Source organism: Dacryopinax primogenitus (assembly GCF_000292625.1).
Source record: "Dacryopinax primogenitus strain DJM-731 SS1 chromosome Unknown DACRYscaffold_1, whole genome shotgun sequence".
NCBI classification, from domain to species: domain Eukaryota; kingdom Fungi; phylum Basidiomycota; class Dacrymycetes; order Dacrymycetales; family Dacrymycetaceae; genus Dacryopinax; species Dacryopinax primogenitus.
In genome coordinates this window covers 1,891,508-1,909,410 of record NW_024467198.1, presented here as the reverse complement: position 1 = coordinate 1,909,410, position 17,903 = coordinate 1,891,508, and the positions used below count along the sequence as shown (strand labels likewise).

Sequence of the window (17,903 nt, the reverse complement as noted above, 5' to 3'; positions counted from 1 at the left end):
ACCACCATCTTCTCCTCGATGCGGCGACCGCGGGCAGCTGCCCAACCGAAAGGGCAGGAGGAAAGTACATCTCTCTTTCCCTCTCTCCTCCGGGCGGCCTCTATCCTCGCCTCGCTCGCCCCTCTACCTGGGGCGACGGCGGCACATGTCTCCACCGACCAGTTGCGTAAAAGCCTGGGTACGTTTGAGAAGGAACTCGGTGGATGGGCGACGGTCTTTAGCGGCGAAGAGCTGGGAGAGGATGACTTGCCTTCTGCTTTCACGGGGCTGAGTGTGGGGGACGGCAAGAGAAAGGGAAAGAAGAAGAAACATGTTGAGGAAGATAGTGTTGTGGCAAAAGAGGAGGCGAGTGATCCTGCAGAGTGGACGGCGCTGTACAGGGAGGTCATTATGCGTGGATTATGGGTCATCGAGCAGCTTCAGGCGGGGTTAGTGCTTGACCAGACGAGGGCTGCGGTCGAGGGGAAGGAAGATAAAGAAAAGAAGGACGTGAAAGGCAAAGGAAGAGAAGTTGAGCCTCGTCAGTCTCCTCTCATCCTCTGGTTTTTGTGTAAGCTGACGACGACGGCAGAGAAACCGCTCGTACTGGGGACGAAAGACATGCAACATATTCGCACATTGCTCACTCTTATTTTTCAACATCTTACAAAACTGCTCTCTGACAGACTCGCACTTGCCGCACCTGATACGACCTCCATCACCAGAACGTCAACGACACCAACGTCAGTGTCGACAGTGGCAACACCCTCGCCCGCATCCCCTGTCACCCCTTCGCAGGCCTCCTCCCCAAATACCAACGGCCTGCGATTTTACCCACCCCCAGCGCCCGTTCTCCGGTTACTCCACCGTCTCTTCAGCTTAATATATACCGAGCTACCGCAGCCTCCGCCCAAACCGCTCTCCTGGGACGCCCAGATCCTCGCTCGTACTGCCCTCCCCCTCCCTGCACCTACGTATCGTCCCCAGCATACTCATATCAGCAATATCATTTTTAACAGGAATAGTGGGGCGCTGCTAGCGGCTTGCGTTGTGTTGGGATGGGCGCCACAGGAGGCGGGAATCTTCCCTGGAGAGGGGAAGCAGGGGGAGGAAGAGCAGGAGGTACTGAGGGAATGGACCAGAAGATTGCTTTACACGTATGGTCCCCTTCCCCTCGCTCTGGAACAGCGCTGACTGAACCATAGGATACCCACATCACAAGGACTTGTCATCCTCGGACTGCTACATTCTGCCTCCCCCCTCCCTAACCAGCTTCTCCCATCCTACGCCCTGCTGCAACTCAAAGACTTCCTCTGCGCTCTCATCCTCCGCCCCGACGGACCCAGGGCACTAATGGACGTCGTCCTGGGCGAGAAAGGGCCTCAGACAATAGACAGCAGCACCGCGACCAAGTTGGATCACGTCTCTCTCACCCTGAGTGCCGTGCCTCGCCAGTTCACACCACGATCATACTACTGCATCCTTCTCCCCCGGCTTATGCTGCTTATCCGTCCTCCGCCTGGCTGTGAACTTCCTGCTCCTGTCCCTACGAGTCACGTACGCGCCGCAGCGGGAACGATAGCGCGTATGATCCGCCAGCAGCGGGGAATATGCATGACCCTCCTAGCGAGGAACGTCCTTGCGCCTTTCTTCCCCCCTACACACGCGTACTCGAAGGACTGGCCCGCCCATCTCCCTAGACCCCAGGCACTGCATGCCCTCCAGGCGCTCTCCATCCTCTTGGCTAACGTTGACCCCAGCCCCGTGCTATGGTCCGTCCTGCTTGGGGAGATCCTGCCCCCTCTGTGGGGGTTATACGAGTTCCTTAGCACGCAGCCCACGGCCGACCCGGTGCTGCGAGAACTTGCCCAGGGGTTGATAGAGGGCTGGGCGAGGCTGGTGGGGGACGACGTTGCAGTTTCGGGCTGGATAGGGATTGTACAGTGCTGGAAAGGGTGGGGGTACGGCGAAGGCGGGAAATGGGAGTGGGCACTTGGGCCTGAAGGACCTTTTGTGCGCGCTTTGGAGGGAAAGGAGGAGGACGTCAACGTGCTCCAGGTGCATCCGGATCCGCTAACGGTCGTAGCGGTGCTGAAGAAGGTAGCGAGGAAAGAGGTGAACGCAGAGTTGTTCGTGAAGATGCTAGACTTGTACGGGGAGGAACACGGGAAGAATGGGGATACTGCCGAGTGCGTACTTGTCTTGTTGGTCTTCTGTGATGCTGATTCGGCGAAGTTCAATGCTTTACTTGCAGTATGTGCTCGCTATGGCCGACTCGTTGGGGCATATGATCCTCTCCAAGCCGGAACATGTGCTGTCCTTCATCCTCCATGCCTTGGAGTCGACCGTCAAGCCCGTTATAGAGTCTAAGGAGACGTTGGGGAGCGGGAGCTCTCCTTGGAAGGTCGTGGGGGATAGCGATGATGAGGATGCGGGTCAGGACGAGGGGGACGGGGAAGATGACGGGGGAGATACGATGGCTCGGACAGCAGTAACCCTGCTATTGGCTGTTCTAGAAGGTAAGTCCTCCCAGTATAGGCGAGCATCGCTGACCGGTATTAGCGAAAGAGTCCTTCCCCCCGTTTGCCCTTCCCATGCTCAACAGCATCTACCAGCACCTCGACACGCTCTCCTCCCACCCCACCCTCTCCCAATCCGCCAGAGAAGCGCGACTCGTCCTCGCCGCCCGGCGGGCGGGAGCCATGCGCCCCCAAGCCAAGGAGGAGGACGAAGTGCGGGAAAAGGCACTAGAGAAGTATCAGGAAGCGCTCCGCCTCGTACAGGACCAGCTGCTCCCCGTGCGCGCACATGGACTCACCCTCCTCCGCCAGCTCGTGACGCCCACACAACCCACAGCCCCGGAAGAGCTCGCGCTCGACCCTGCCCTCATCCCGGGGATACTGGACGTCTTCCTCCTCTCGGTACAGGACGAGGACAGCTATGTGTACCTGAACGCTGTCCATGGGCTGAGCGCGATGCTCCAGGGCCCTGCTGAGGGCAAGTATGAGATGGGCAGGTTGGTGCTGCGCAGATTGGTGGAGCTTTATGTGCTGGGGTTGGGGTTGGGGTTGGGGTTGGAGAGCGGGAGGATGAGCATGAGCACGGCCGAGGTGGACAAGAGACTCAGGATTGGAGAGGCTATCTCGCAGGGTGTGGCTGCCCTTGGCCCCGGAGTGGGGAAATACGGTGTGTCCCCCCTTCCCCCCCATTGCGGGTATTGATAACTAACCCCCCTTCCACCTAGTCGAACTCATCGAACCCTCCATGCTGCTCGTCACGCGTACCCCTGCGTACCCTACAGTCCTCCGAGGAAGCTCCCTTTCCATCCTCTCGCAATGCGTGACCAGCGCACCCCTCTCCCTTCTCCCCTTCTACCCCGACCTCCTCTCCTGCCTCCTTGACCTCCTTTCCCTGGAAACAGTCGCCCAAGGATCCAAAGCCGCGAAGGACGGAGAAGCCCAAGCGCTCAAACGACAGAGAGAGGATGGGAAGCTGCCCGATCCCTCTGACCTAGATCCAGCTGCTCAGGACCCAAAGCTCCCAGCATTCCGCCGCTCGGCTGCGTACTTGCTCGTCACTCTCCTGCGCCAGGCCGCCGAAGGAGGGTTTGTCGATAACGTACTGGATATGGAGGGAAGGAAAAGGGTGGTAGGCGTGCTCAGGTGGGTGGGGGACGTGGATGTCGATATCCAAATGAGGGGAAAGGCGAAGGAGGGACTGGGGATCATGGATGGAGTCGTGAGGTCCAAACTTGGGCTAGCTGGGTAGGTAGGTAGCGACAGTATTCTTGATGACTTGACATGACACGACACGACATGAGCTGATATTACATCTGTTCCGTTCCGTTTCTGCAAACCCCAGCTCAACCCGTCCCACGCCGTACGCAGTCCCTCGCCCTACTTCTTCTCCTCGACCTGTACAACATTATCCTCCGGAACACCCTTCAACACCCCCACTCCCTTAGCCAACATCTCCTCCACCTCATCCCCCACATCTCCCTGTATGACGATCTCCTCCAACCCCTGGGGGTTGAGCGTCACACTTGCTCCGCGGGCAAGGGACTGCGCGAGCTGCTTGGCCGCTTTCTTTAGGTCGATATGGAACGCTTCGAGCCCGAAGACGGAGGTGACGTATTTCCGCTTGGAACGTTCGATACGCTTGATGATTACTTGAGATTCCTGGGAGCGGAAAGGGGGGGGAGGGGTATCAATCGTATATCAGCGTTGCTCGTTGACAGGGGAAGGCGCACTTTGAGCTTCTTAGCTGCGGCTGAGGCTTTCGCTTCTGCTTTGGCCTCCTTCTTTTTCCCTTCTTGTTCGAGCTTTTTCTCTTTCTCGAGTGAGAGTGTGCCTATCTTCTTCGCCAAGGCGTCTGCGCGCCGTGCGCTCATCAGCATCGGGCCATACGCAATGTAACACAGGCGAGGGAAGGGTCACACACCCTCAGACCAGTACTTATCATACAACTCCGGATGTGCCCCTTCGAGCCAAGTCTTACACTTCGAAACCGACGAGCCGAACTCGCAGTACTCGGGGGGGAAGGTGCATACTGTTGTGAGTTCTGTCAATGAGTGATCACTTGAGTTGGGAGGGAAGGGGAGTACCTTGACAGTAGAGGATGTCGAGTGGGAGGACGGAGGAGGTGCTGGGTGCGTCCATTGGAGGGAGTTGAGCTGAGAATAGGACAGGGAGGACAGGCGCTCAGTGTCATACATAGTGCTAGTGGCTGTGCTAAATGAGTACTATAATTGGACAACGAAGGAATGAAGTTCTTGTTCAAAGTACTCTTGTTACCTAGAACAAACTGCGATTAATGTCGACAATATCGGATCATGATTGTCCACTTTTCTCTGGCGTTTGATGGCCGATCAGAATGTGTACGAATTGGCGGCGATCTTCACCCGGAAAGCGGCTTTGTTTACTGTATTCGACGATGATCATAGTGGCGATAAAGTGGAATATATCCAAACATGACTGTCAATAGCTATAGAACAAGGACAAGGACTGGTACTAGTACTGTGATTGCGACTACGACCGAGACTGTGACTGCAACTGTGACTGCTCTCCTGCCATCACTCTACCTATGGAGAACGCTGAACTTGAGGCAAGAGGACACCGTCTGCCCTGCTCAAGTATACGGCCCCTGCACGCACATACCCAGTTTATACCCCTGCGAACTATCACTCTCATCCACCCAATCCCTCTATTCCGCTCTCCATCCCCCGTCCACCTCTGCAGCTTCCCTGGTACTCAAGTCCCCCTCCGGACTCCTAGCGCTGCAGAACCCCCTCCCTCCCCCGCCTCTGAGCACGTTCTCACCCCATGTCTGCCCGGTGCTGCTGGGTGCTGCTGGATGTGCTTGCCGCTCTGCCGGATGTGAGAGGGGAGGGGATGTTTGAACGCGCGAGGAGGAAGGTGAGGGAGGCGGTGCGTGAGAAGCTGGGGGAAGGGTGGCCTTTGTATGTGTATGTGGTGTGCTTGCATGGACCGTACGCGTACGTGCCTGTGTCAGGAGAGCCGGAGCTGGAGTCGGGGACCACGGGAGTTAGAGGGCTACAGCAACCGAAGAACTGGTGTTGGAGAGTAGCGCTCTTCCCTAGCAAGAACGTACGTATCCCCTGCATCCCCGTCCTGTCCTGTCCTGTCCAATCCGCTAACAACGCTCCAGCTGGGTGAACATCTCACCCGCGCACTGAAAGGAGAACCGAGCGACTACGGCCAAGCCCTCATACCGAAGTACGTAAAGCGCAAGAAGACCCAAGAAGCTGCGGGGGATGCGTGGGTGGGGAAAAGCACGCGGGAGAAGTATGAGATGTAAGCCCTGGACTTGAATTGTCGGTTGTCCGCGTTGATTGACTTTGTGTGCGTATGTAGACGGGTGGTGGACGTCCATGTGCATGGGGAGGGGAAAGTGGAGGGGGAACATTACGCCTGCTCGCCATTCACCCCTCTGCCGGTGAGTGACGCCGAAGTCCTCTCTCTGCTAGCGTCTTTGCCGCTTGAGAGTGGGCAAACCCAAACTAGCGGCGTGGGTCATTCAGCAACACGGGAAGCGAGGGCCGATCCACTTCCTCAGCCTCAGCCTCATGCTCAACTTGATCTGGATCCTCATGACATCCCACAAACTATATCACCCAGCTATCCCCAACCTACCCGAACTCCACCCCCGCAAGTCCCGCTAGCCCCGCAAGTCCAAACAGTACTCGGCAAACGCCGTCGTTCCCCCTCCCCCTCCCCCTCCCCCTCCCCGGACAGTACCCAGCAACTCCGGAATCCAGCACCTCCCCAACCGCGACCGCGACCGCAACCAGTCAGAGTCCATCCCCCTCCGGCCTAGTCGCGCTCCTCCTGCTGGGACGTACGTCAGTGTCGAACCTCTTCCTCTGGCTCTCCTTCTCCTTCCGCCTCCGCCTACTGCTCCTGCTCCTGCCCCTGCCCTTGGCCCTGCCGCAGCTGGTGGAAGAGCGTCCGACTCTCTAGACCTGCCTTCTCCCGAGGATCACCCTCCCTCGTCCGAGCCAACCCTCCTTCCCCTCCCCCTCCGACTAGGAGAAAGAACCCCTCCCCGCGCCCTAAATCTAGAAGACATCACCTTCTCCTCAACCGGGATCGGGACGGTAGATATCTATTCCCGCCCCCCAGAGGAGGAGGAGGAGGGGGAGGAGTATGAGCCGGTGTCGGTGGGGAGGTTGGGTTGGGTGAGGAGGTGGAGGTGGGAGAAGGGGAGGAGGAGGGAGGAGAGGGAGAGGGAGAGGGTTAGGAGGGAGAGGGAGAGGGTTAGGAAAGAGAGGGAGTGGGAGTGGGAGAGGGCGAGGGCGAAAGAGCGGGAGATGGAAGCTAGGAGGGAGGGGGAACCGGAGCTGAAGAGGAGACGGAGGGATGATGGCAAATTGGATGACGCGACGTGGGACGACAGAGGGAGGGAGCGGGGGAGGGAGAGCGAGAGGGAGAGGGAGAGAGGGAGGGAGAGAGGGAGGGAAGAGCTCCCCAGCTCTCTAACGCACAGGTATAGGAGCCGGAGTAGAGAGAAGAGACGGGACGAGTATGGGTATGGGTATAGGCATGGGCGTGGGTATGACCTGCCCGACGACCGGGAGAGAAGAGGCCGAAGACGATCCAGGTCGGTAAAGGGGAGGCGTCGGGTTGAGTGGCGGTCGCGCTCCCGTTCGCGCTCTCCATCCCGTTCCCGACCCCGACCCCGATCCCGGTCCTGGTCCCGTTCCTCATCCCGATCCCGATCCCGTTCTCGGTCTGGGGAGAACCGCCGGGGTTATTACAAGCATCCGGATCTGGAGCTGGATACGCATCGAGAACAGGAGAGAGGACGCAGTCCCGACCGGTACCGCGGCAGGAGAAGGGAGACAGGCACAGGGAGGGAGCGTCCAGATCTGAGAGAGCTAGATGGACGTAGAGCGAGCGTGAGGGACTGGGACATGGACAGGTGGGAGGGGAGAGGGAGCTTGGGCGAGCGGGAGGGGAGGGACGAGCGGGGGAGGAGAGAGGGAAGCCTGGACTGGAGGGAGCGGGGGAGAGAACGACATCCCTGCGAGAGAAGGGGCATAGACCTGGACATAAGAGAGCGTTCTCCCGATTCCGAGGGCCGAGTACACCAGCCCCAGTCCCAGTACCAGTACAGGTCCAGCTACCCCTCTAGCCCCAGGCGCCAGACTGCAGAAGCCAGAGAGCACGAGCGGTACGAGCGGGACAGAGAGGGAGACTGGTATTTCGAGGAGATGGGGGAATGGAGCACGGGGCTGCACCTGGTGGGTGATATGGTGGATGGGGAGGGGAAGGATAAGACGAAGGGGGGGGGAGGGAGAGAGGGAGGGAGAGGGAGAGAAGACGCCGGCAGAGGGTGGGTAGATCTTCTCTCCGTCTCTCATATCAGAAATCTCGGGCTTAGGCTTGCAAGGGGCCGATCAAAAGTGACGCCGGGGCTGTTGTGCTCCGTATAACAGATGTGATGGGGTGCAGTACCGAGAACGGGAGTTGTGTCAATGTAGGCTGCAGGCTGTCGCCTTTTCCGTCCTTCTTGTCCGCAAGTAGATGGAATGCGTATATTACGATGAGCGTTTATCTTTCCCCTTTTCCCGTTGATCGTCCACGTGGTAAGGGACCGGATTTCCTTGGGTGCGCAGCATGCAGTCACTTTGCACGTTCGATACATGTATGAACTAAGGTGGGTTAGAGTGGACAAAAGCACAAGAGGTGGTGATGGTGATGATGGTGTGAAGTATTCCAGCCATGTTCAGCCTATGACTGTCACGTGGATGACATCGCATCGCCCGTTGTCTGATACGCCATTCTCTGTCGTGAGGAGTGATGGTGTAAGGCAGTGAAATGTATTCATTTATTTGTCATGTATGCGATATTTTTATTGCATTGAGCGTACTCTCTCTCCCCCTCCCTCCCTCTTCTCCCCCTTCTCCCTCTTCTCCCTCTACTCGCTTCCCACTCCCACTAGAAGGGGATCATGTTCCCCTCCCTCTCCCTCCTCCTCCTCCCTCTCCTCTTAACCACCACCCTAGCACAAAACCTCACAGACAATCAAATATCCCAAGTACGTTCAAACCTACAACAATCCGCTCAGCAGTCGTACGTCCCCCCTTCCCTCCCCTCACCTCCCCCACTCCTCACTCCTCCAGATGGGAACTAGGCACAGAAGCAGAAGCACTCACAGAACTCGACTACCCCTCATTATCCGTATTCAGCCCTCTCTCCCTCCCTCCTCCCACATTCTTCACCTCCTCTCCCCCCTCCGAGGTACTGTCCATCGCCGCCAGCGTCGTCCACTCCCGCCCAGCAGGCCCAGGCCCGCTCATACCCGCCGATGGAGCAGTGGGTGACCCCGCCTCAATAGGCGTCTCCGTTCTCCTCGCAAACTATTCCCATACCCCCGGGGGGAACTTCTCCGCCGCCGCTCAGGCGCAACTTGATTACCTATTGCTTGCTGCTCCCCGTTCCTCTTCCGGCGCTATCTCACACCGAGCGGACCAAGTCCAGCTATGGGCAGACTTCGTATACATGGCACCGCCCTTCATAGCCTATTACGGCGCAGTAACCCAAAACCAAACCCTCCTCGCTCTTGCCTATGAGCAAATCTCGCTCTACCGCCAAGCGCTACGCGACTCCTCCGGCCTCTGGCGGCATATTACCCTAGGCAGTGGGGTGGACGACGGACATTGGGCGACTGGGAATGGGTGGGCTGCGGCTGGGTGTTTGAGAGTCGCTATGACGATTTACTTTAGTGGGTTTGGGGGGGAGATGGGGAATGAGGTGAATGATCTTGTTGCTTGGGCAGGGGAGATCGTGAATGCTGTATGGCCTTACCAGGTGGGCTCCCTCCCACAGTACACTGCAGTGCAGTACAGTACAGTGCCCAGCAGCTAACTGTATGCGCATAGCAACCGAACGGCACTCTACTGAACTACGTCGACGACCCCTCCTCATTCGCAGACAGCAGCTCCACAGCCCTCCTCGCCTCCGTCTCCTTCAGGCTCGCAACCCTGCCCTCCTCCCTCCGGTCATTCCACACCATCCCCTCCGCCCTGCGCGCTCAAACCCTAATCAACAGCGCAGGGCTAAGCACAGACGGGTGGCTGCAGCCCGTCGTAGACCCATACGACTACCCCTTAAGAGGGACGAAATCCCCAGAAGGACAGGCGTTCGTTCTCCTCCTACAGGCGGCGTATAGCGAGTGGAGCGCACAGGGGGAACAGGGTGAGAGTGCGGCCCGGGCGGTGGTTGGCTCGGGAGGGGTGGGGTGGGGGAATGTGGTGGGTTTGTTAATTGCCTTGTTGGTGGGGGTTTGCTAACCGGGTGGTTTGTTTCGTATTTCTTACTTCCTGTTTCCTGTTTCTTACTGTTCTGGCTGGTTTTCGGTCTTGTCTGTGTGGACAATTTTCGCTCCTTTTTGGGCTATTCGTCGGATGGTCGGACGGACGGGTCTACGTATATATCCGATTTTTACGAAACGACGAACATTTCTTGCATGTATCTGGCTTGCTGCTTACCTGCTTACCTGGTTGGTGCTGCTCTTCCCAAACCATCCCATCCAACCACCGAAATCCCGCTGGCACCACGTCACGGCACGTCGGCACACAACTGACCCGTCGACATCTGTCCCTGACTGGAATGTTACCATCACCATCGATATCACCATCACCATCACCGCAATATGGTGGAATTTCTCCCTATCGCTCCCTGGCGTGGTGGTGTTTCCTCTGGATCCGCTTTTCTCGGAATTTACGGATTTCCCGGGTTTTTGGATATCCATGGATCTATGCGCGCGCCCATGGGATCTATTTGCTGTCGTTCGGTGCGGCTTGCTCTGACTGGGTCTGGTCTGGGTCTGGACCACGGTCGACCCCCTGAAATGGCTCATTCGACCCGCCGTTATCATCTCCGGTGGCTGGAATTGGAATGCCCACTGCTCCATCTCAGACTACCGACCCCGCCTCCACATCCTCGCAGAGCCGTAACGGCGGCGGATCGGGATCTGGATCGGGATCTTGGCTCTGGATCTGGATCTTGAGCTTGGCGGTCGCTTGGATCTGGATCTTGGTGTGATGGGACGCAATGTTTGCTTGACGCGGATGCGGATACGAATGTGGGGAATGACTGGGCGGAATTTGGAACTTTGGTTTGATGGCTTGACTGGCTTGGACGGATTGGACGAGTTGACTCTCTTGGATGGCGGGCTCCAGATTGGACGACTTGATTCTCTTGGACGACGGCTCGAATCACGTGGACTCGAACCTTGTGCTCGGTCGACTTGGATCACTTGAATCGCTTGGATGACTTGGATGACTCGGCCGAATGGATCGACGCTCTTGGTCGAACTTGGTCGACTTGCTTGGATCATTTGCTTTGGCCAACCCCAGCCCAGGCTGATATCGTCCCCGATCATAAGTCATAGAAGCATAAGCATAGTAGCGGGGAGAAGTGAGAAGTGAGCTGCCGACAAGGACAAGATGCATGAACAGGGACAACAGGTGGGATACAAGACTGGATCCCGATGGCGAGGCACGAATACACCGAAGCACGCATACACCGAAGCACGAATATATCGAACCACACGTACACCGATGCACACATACACCGAACCACACGTACACCGAACCACACATACACCGATGCACGGATATATCGATAGACGAATCTAGGATATCATCCACTGCGACTGTCGAAACCCCAGAGGGCGCACGATACCGACTCACTCCAAAACCGTACGAGAAGTTTCTCGATTTAGAAGACGGCGAAGGCGCTGTCTTGGAGCATGATACTGGATGTTGTCCTCCTTGAGCGCATGTGTTTTATTCATTATGTATCGGCCTAGAGTTGCCGGCTACTGTCGTACCCGCTGGAACTACAATCTTCACCTGGTGAGTGGAGGTGAAAGGTTAGGAGAATCTCTCGAAGCCGGCTCACATCGAAGTTAGTCCCGTGCGACACCTCCGGGTATACTCCCCTCTCTCGGGTACGTTCAACATCAGCTCGATCGACCAGACGGCCGACTTGAGAGCACTTTGATGCTTCTTATCCCGAATCGTGAAACGCACTCGGAGATCAGGACGGTGTCTGTTAGACACTTCATGAGGTGAGCAGCCTGCGAAGATTTGACATTCTTCGCTTCATTTCCTGCTCGGATATCTTGAATGTATTTGGCAACGCAACTGAATTAGCCATGATTCGATCGAGTGAATGCGACCACGCAAGAACGACTTTCTCTCACCATGCGTCACCTACGAGCGACCACATCTCCGTGCTTCTCAAACGCCAATTCACCACTCCCTGACCCTGACAGACCCTGCGCTAACCCCAGACCACCATTTTCATTTCCTGCTGCTCCATAAGATCTGGCCGACTCAGCTGTTGAGCACTTGACGAACATCTTACCGCCGTGACGAATGAATTGCGGAAAGTTTTTCCGTTGTTCCACGTCACGTGTTGGCCGACGCGACGCGGTCAGAGTCGACGTGTAATCTGGCGGTGCTCCACAAAGTGCATGCTTATACAGCTTCAGTTGCAATGCCAGAGTTGAGTCGGCGGCAACGATGCTCCGGAGGACGGCGAGGGAGGGCATTTCCCACTCGTGTCCACACTATCAGAAACATGAAAATGCGTTTGTAAGTTCTGTGAGTTCCAACCGCAGGAAGTTACCTCGGGGATCAAGATTTCCAAAACTTTGAACATGCTTCCATAATCAATGTGGTGCTCTGACACATCGATGTTGCCCGACTCCGTGTTATCATTTCCAGGACGGTATTTCTAGCTCTAAGACAACGACGATGAGTCTCCAGCTCAGAAAGACAGCAAGATGAACTCCCCAGCTTGTCCGCCTCTTGACACCACCAGATTTCAATGGCGCCGCACGAACACCGACCCTTCAATTTTCCAACGAGAGGTGTTCGGTGTAGAGGCCCTCGCGGACTATCGAAATCGTTACCTCTATGGCGATGGAACGTTATTCCTGGGCGTAACACTGGATTTCCACTGCCCAGTCTCCTTGTCCGGATTGGCGCGCCTTGCTCGAGAGGCCTGGATGCTCCTGCGCTTCGAGGTGCCAACTATTAGTGCTTTCCAGACGACGAACCGGGATACGACACTTCTCAACTATACCGTTCCGATGACATTTGGTGACGCACGACGATGGGCCGAACGAACGGTTAGGACAGCCAGCAATGTCGATGTCGAAGAGCTCCGGTACCAGCTGGGATCAAGCCCTCTGCCGGATTCCAACGGAGACATGACATTTCTCTACGTGGTTGGACAACATTCCCAAGCAAGCGGACTGCTCTTACATGCTTCTCATGTCTTGTTCGACCCTCAAGGACTCTTAATCCTTATGCGGCGCTATTTGCGGAAGCTGGCTCCGATGATCGCTGGGGATTTGGTGCCAAATCTTTCCCTTCTCGAGTGGGGCAAAGAAGTGCCAAACCTATTGCCTTGCGTGGCCAGTATTCTGGTTCCTCGAGAGGCGGCTGAAGGCCCGGCATATTCCGCATCGGTGCAGAGGGTCCTATCAGATTTCCGTGCTGGAATGAATGTGAGTGAAAAATAAACACTGGAAGAATCAAAATGAACACACAGAACTAACCAACTTCGACACAGCATCTGTACCCTCTTCGAGCACGTAGGATGGAACGAGGACCGACGTATCATGTCAAACAGAATTTCAGCAAAGAAGAAAGTGACCATATCAAGACCACAGCAAAATCCTATGGATGCGCGGTGACAGAGTTGTGTAAGCATGACAATGTTGATCTAGTGCCGGAGTCGTCTTCTGAACATTGGGTCATAGTCCACGCTACACTTTGTCTCGTCATCACGGAAGACAATCCGCCCACGGATCAGACTCCTCCAAATACGTCGTTCGTTTTCCATGGATGGCAGAATTGTCGCCCTACCAGACTGGTTCCTCCCTTCTCCGCGATGGACGGCTATCCGGGAATGGCGACAGCAATGTCCATGCTCATTATACCTGGCGTGGATATGCTTCGCGGGAAGAGCACCTTTTTCAACAAGACGCCTCTGCTAGCGATGGTAGATCACGTCAGGAGGGAATATAAACGGCAGAGGGAATGCCCTGCATTGCTCGCGATGCAAGGGCATCTCTTCGATACGGTGTTGCCACCTGCTAAAAGGGGAGCGATCAAGTAAGTACCTCGACTTCGCGTCTACGAGAACTCACAGTTTCCAGGATTGTTCCACCCATGCTGCCATTATACATTGATGATGGAATTTATGAGACGTATATTGACAGATCCTATGTGGATCGTAAGGGACGTGGCGTCCTCAGCATCGAATCGATCTTCAGCTCCCAGAATAGGACCGACCCCGGGCCGTAAGCTCGAGTCCATGCAACATACCACGTCCACTAACGCTGAAATGCAGCATATTTCATCTCGGCTCTTGGAAGGGAAGAATCCAACTTTCGGTGGACTTCAATGGAAGTGCTATGCCGACGCAAGCCGTCGACCAGATGGTTGACAACTGGACAAACTTCGCCAGGCTGATTCTGTCTTGAATCCGATCGCGAAAGATCCTCCATTCCTGACAGCGTCTAAGCCTCGATGTGGTTAACATATTTGCATGATGATAGAATCATCGTTAGATCGTTTGAGATTTGAGATTAATCCCAGCAGTTTATTTTTTCGGCGAGCGAGAGACACGTTCAATGGACGCGTGAGAGAAAGAAGGGGCATGTGACGTAATTTTAGCGCCGGAAGCCAAGACTACGTCTGCCGGTGGCTTGGTAGTCGTGGGCAATTCTCTCAGATTACCCCCAACTTTGCTTGCTCTTGACATGAGAAGCTCTCCTTATCCTACCTTTCCTCGCTGAAGTGGATCGATGAGCGTGACCGATTCAACGAACGTCGAGGCTAGCTCGTCTAGAGCAGTGCTTGGCCACGATTCTCATTCTCAGCCTCCTCAAGAGCCAGGTCATCACACCACTTCCCATGGCGGTCAACACGCACATCATCTGCGATACGGACAATTGGACCATATTGACTTCGATGCGATCGCCGACGGAGCCACAAATGCTGATTCAGAACTGGAGTTTGAGAGACTGGACGCTCAGGCTGCTCGGATACATCGTGAACGCCGGTATCTTTTTCGTAGGCCGAGGGTGCTCCAATATTTCAAGGGACAGACACTTGTGAGAGAGAATGAGGAGAGGCAAAGTGGAAGGCTTGAGTACGCATACGTCTATCCTGCATATTGTTTTGTCGACTAACACGATTTAGGTTATTCTTCGACCTGACATTCGTCGGCTTAATCTCCGTTCTTGCACATGACTGCGTAGAAAATCCAGATGGGGCACACGTGGCCAAAGTTAGACCAACCCTCTGATTGTGTTTCACGATTACTGATGCACAGTTGAATCTTCTAGTATGTGTTGACATTTGCGCCGATTTACATGATCTGGACGTATATCCGCGAGCTGTTCAATTCGTTCTGGTCAGACGATGTTCTGCAACGTCTACTTGTCCTTTTCATCATGATATGTCTGGTCATCTATGGGAATAATGCGACCGACGTCCAATTTAACTGGAATGCTGAGGGCGGAGAAGGCGCAGGGCGAATCACCGCGATTGCAACTTATCTCGTTGCCGGGATGGTTACCGCACTTCTTTACCTGTTCTACACCTTCTTTGTCAAATCTCGCCGTGTGCAGATCCGTGCGCATTTTGTCTGCTGGTGCACAGTGCCTCTCTCACTCTGGATTGGGACGATCTTTGCCCCTGTACGGGTCGCTGCCGCACTTGCAGCCATCGCCGTCTTCTGCGAGTACGTGATCTGGACTGGCGCCTACTCCCAGTGGACCAAGAAGATCTTCAAGCTGAAGTACTCGTCTGCCGTCGCCATCGATCACGAGATCGAACGGTTCAACGATTTCTTCACCCTAGTTATGGGCGAATTCCTCTTCTCGGTCATAAGCCGCCAGCCAGCAGGAACAGGAATGCCTAGTGCTGCATGGAGATGTGTATTTGTCGTCATGATCGCGTTCTCATTCCAGCTTTTGTATGTGCATGGTTCGGGTTGCAGGACTTTCACACACCCTATCCGCCATGTGAGTCTCAGTTGATCTCGCACAATGACGGCTAATAGGTGGAACAGAGCAACTGGTTCGCCATCTTTTGGTTCTTCCTCCACTTCCCGATTGTCGCTGCCCTCACCCTTGTCGGCGACACAACCTACGACTTTGTCGCTGAGGATGAGGGCGTTTCTGATGGACTCCGTTGGTTGTTCAGTGGCGGGTATGCGACAGCCATGCTCGGCATCTGGCTATTGTCGATGCTCGAAAGGGAAAAGGATGAACGTGGCGTCCTATGGCTACCAAAAGTGGGTGAATTCTTTCTCGCCACAAATTTTGACTGACAGATACTTCAACCAGGTGTATCGGCTCTCCTTCCGTGTCATTTCAGCCCTCGTGACCCTCTTCCTTCCCCTGGCACCGCAGGATCATCTCACCAGCACGTGTACGCTTGCGATCGTTGGCTCCCTGTCGCTCTTCACCCTAGGATGGGAGATGGTCACCTCCCTGGACGGACCCAAAGGACCTGCTTACCAGCCCCCTGATCCTGCGTTACATGAGCAAAGGATCCCTGTACAAACGTATGAGTGGAGAGGTTATCCTTGCCTGGCAGAGCCGGGGCTCTATGTACCAGATATGAGCAATCAGCGAGGGGGAGATGAAGAAGTAAGCCCTGTGGAAGAGGAAAAACGCAATTAGAGACTCGACTAAAAACATCTACAAGTATATATTTTTTCTTGTAATGAACAATGATCTCATCCAAGAGATTATTCAAGGATCAACACCAAACTCAGAACACTCGTTCTTATTGCCATCATTGTTCTGCTCCGTAAGCTTGGCTACGCTAGGAGCACATTTCGACAGCACCAACCATTCCCATTTCACCGCCTCAAAGAACTAACTACCCTCAAAGTCTGTGCAGCATGATTCACGTCCGATGCCTCAAATGAACAGCTACTCCCACTCCCACCCCTCCGCGTCCCGGGCCCTCCCATCCCTGATCGCTTCCATCTAAAACATCCCTGCTACCAGGTGCATCTGCAGCGGACGCTTGACCTCCTTGACCCACCTGTGTCTCTCACGCACCCGAACCACTACTGCCGCCTGCTCCGCGCTTTCCATTAGTTCTCCTGGACCAGTGGCTTCGATATAGCGAAAAAGGAGGACGCGTCTCAGGTGTAGACAGAGCTCCACAATCCTCTCCAAGGAACCTGTGCCACAACGTGCAGTGGCCACCACTAGGATGAGTTCCTCCACATTTGGGAAGCAAGCATGCAGCAGCACAAAAGGAACGTCTGCCTTCCAGAATTCCTGCACGATCAAACGCTTCATCTGCGGACACTCCTTCAAGTGGGTCGACTCAGTTCCCGAGTGCTGCCGCGTGAATGCAATTTCCTTCAGTTCAAGGAGGAAAGAGATGCATCCCTCAAACAATGGTAATTGTCAGTACGTCGCGTCAATTACGATGCGTGGTAACTTCCGAAAAGACGCGGTCGATTACAAGCGCTGATGAGTGATGGTTGCGGTAGCTCCCCGCGCGAACAGGGCAACCTCAGGCATGCCAGTGTCTAGAAGTAACACAGTTTGGAACGAGTGGTGGTAAACAGAATAGCGCTGTAAGGGGCTCGTGAGGTGATTTGATACAGAGGTCGGGAGACGAGACAGAGCGAAAGGATGGTATCAAGAGAGCCGGCCCAGGGACGCGATCGATGACCTCGGATAGCAGGTCGTTCGGTCGAACTCGGGGAGTGGTTGACAAAGAGGTCTTATAGGCTTGAGGATCGTGTGACTCTCAACTTCTTGTGGTGGTGTTCAGTTGAGAACCAAGTACGTTTCACTATCGTCGCGATCAACAATAGATTCAATAGGGTTCGGCATTCGGCATTTAAGTTCCCGACAATATCCGGCACTGCCACCCCCGCTTCCGCGGACTTTACTTGTCTGTGATTGGCCAAGAGCACGTCGTGCCCCGCAGTGACCCTGACATCTCCCCACCTTTTTGACCGGACCATGCATGCTCCATGCGGAGCAGAAATACAGCGGCTACGTGTGCCAAGGTACGGTCCTTGTGCTCAACTCCAATCTGGTTCTATTCTTTAAGAACTCCTTGTGGGGACACTGCGGGGAAGACGGAGCGGGCGAATGATCCCCCTTCAGGAAAGATTGCCTGACTTCTCTGGCGGGAGATGCACGCGGGGCCGCGCGTGTGACGCAGGCGGTCTGAGGCGATATTCATATCTTCTGAAACCCTGTATCAACTCAAACTGGAGGAAAGAAGAACAAAGCTTGACGGGGATGCGGAAGTGCAGAGCGCCTTATAACATCCGAAGGCTCCAGAGCGGCCTCCACTGGTTACAGCCGTACCTTCTGGTGCCTGGGCTCGG

The 17,903-nt window shown here is 55.4% G+C and overlaps 5 protein-coding genes across 5 annotated transcripts; 4 read left to right on the top strand and 1 right to left on the bottom strand.

The window, feature by feature from the left end:
* Positions 1 to 18: 18 nt before the first annotated feature.
* DACRYDRAFT_113279 (uncharacterized protein) lies at positions 19 to 3,747 on the top strand (the record flags this gene model as incomplete). The annotated part of the gene is made up of 6 exons (XM_040769602.1): positions 19 to 520; positions 572 to 1,136; positions 1,185 to 2,168; positions 2,215 to 2,498; positions 2,542 to 3,165; positions 3,224 to 3,747. 6 exons carry the CDS (start codon positions 19 to 21, stop codon positions 3,745 to 3,747), a joined length of 3,483 nt encoding a protein of 1,160 aa, XP_040633509.1.
* Positions 3,748 to 3,758: 11 nt separating this feature from the next.
* Positions 3,759 to 4,637, bottom strand: DACRYDRAFT_92539 (eIF1-like protein; the record flags this gene model as incomplete). The annotated part of the gene is made up of 4 exons (XM_040777084.1): positions 3,759 to 4,157; positions 4,229 to 4,350; positions 4,420 to 4,527; positions 4,583 to 4,637. The coding sequence occupies 4 exons, from the start codon at positions 4,635 to 4,637 to the stop codon at positions 3,876 to 3,878; spliced, it is 567 nt and encodes a 188-aa protein (XP_040633508.1). The 3' UTR covers positions 3,759 to 3,875.
* Positions 4,638 to 8,451: 3,814 nt separating this feature from the next.
* Positions 8,452 to 10,030, top strand: DACRYDRAFT_74147 (Six-hairpin glycosidase; the record flags this gene model as incomplete). Its single annotated transcript, XM_040776052.1, has 3 exons — positions 8,452 to 8,573; positions 8,624 to 9,311; positions 9,383 to 10,030. The coding sequence occupies 3 exons, from the start codon at positions 8,452 to 8,454 to the stop codon at positions 9,791 to 9,793; spliced, it is 1,221 nt and encodes a 406-aa protein (XP_040633507.1). The 3' UTR covers positions 9,794 to 10,030.
* Positions 10,031 to 12,297: 2,267 nt separating this feature from the next.
* Positions 12,298 to 14,007, top strand: DACRYDRAFT_113276 (uncharacterized protein; the record flags this gene model as incomplete). Its single annotated transcript, XM_040769601.1, has 5 exons — positions 12,298 to 13,026; positions 13,092 to 13,224; positions 13,282 to 13,636; positions 13,681 to 13,824; positions 13,875 to 14,007. The coding sequence occupies 5 exons, from the start codon at positions 12,298 to 12,300 to the stop codon at positions 14,005 to 14,007; spliced, it is 1,494 nt and encodes a 497-aa protein (XP_040633506.1).
* Positions 14,008 to 14,331: 324 nt separating this feature from the next.
* Positions 14,332 to 16,290, top strand: DACRYDRAFT_113275 (uncharacterized protein; the record flags this gene model as incomplete). The annotated part of the gene is made up of 5 exons (XM_040769600.1): positions 14,332 to 14,678; positions 14,729 to 14,816; positions 14,875 to 15,555; positions 15,603 to 15,827; positions 15,880 to 16,290. The coding sequence occupies 5 exons, from the start codon at positions 14,332 to 14,334 to the stop codon at positions 16,216 to 16,218; spliced, it is 1,680 nt and encodes a 559-aa protein (XP_040633505.1). The 3' UTR covers positions 16,219 to 16,290.
* Between the last annotated feature and the right edge of the window lie 1,613 nt (positions 16,291 to 17,903).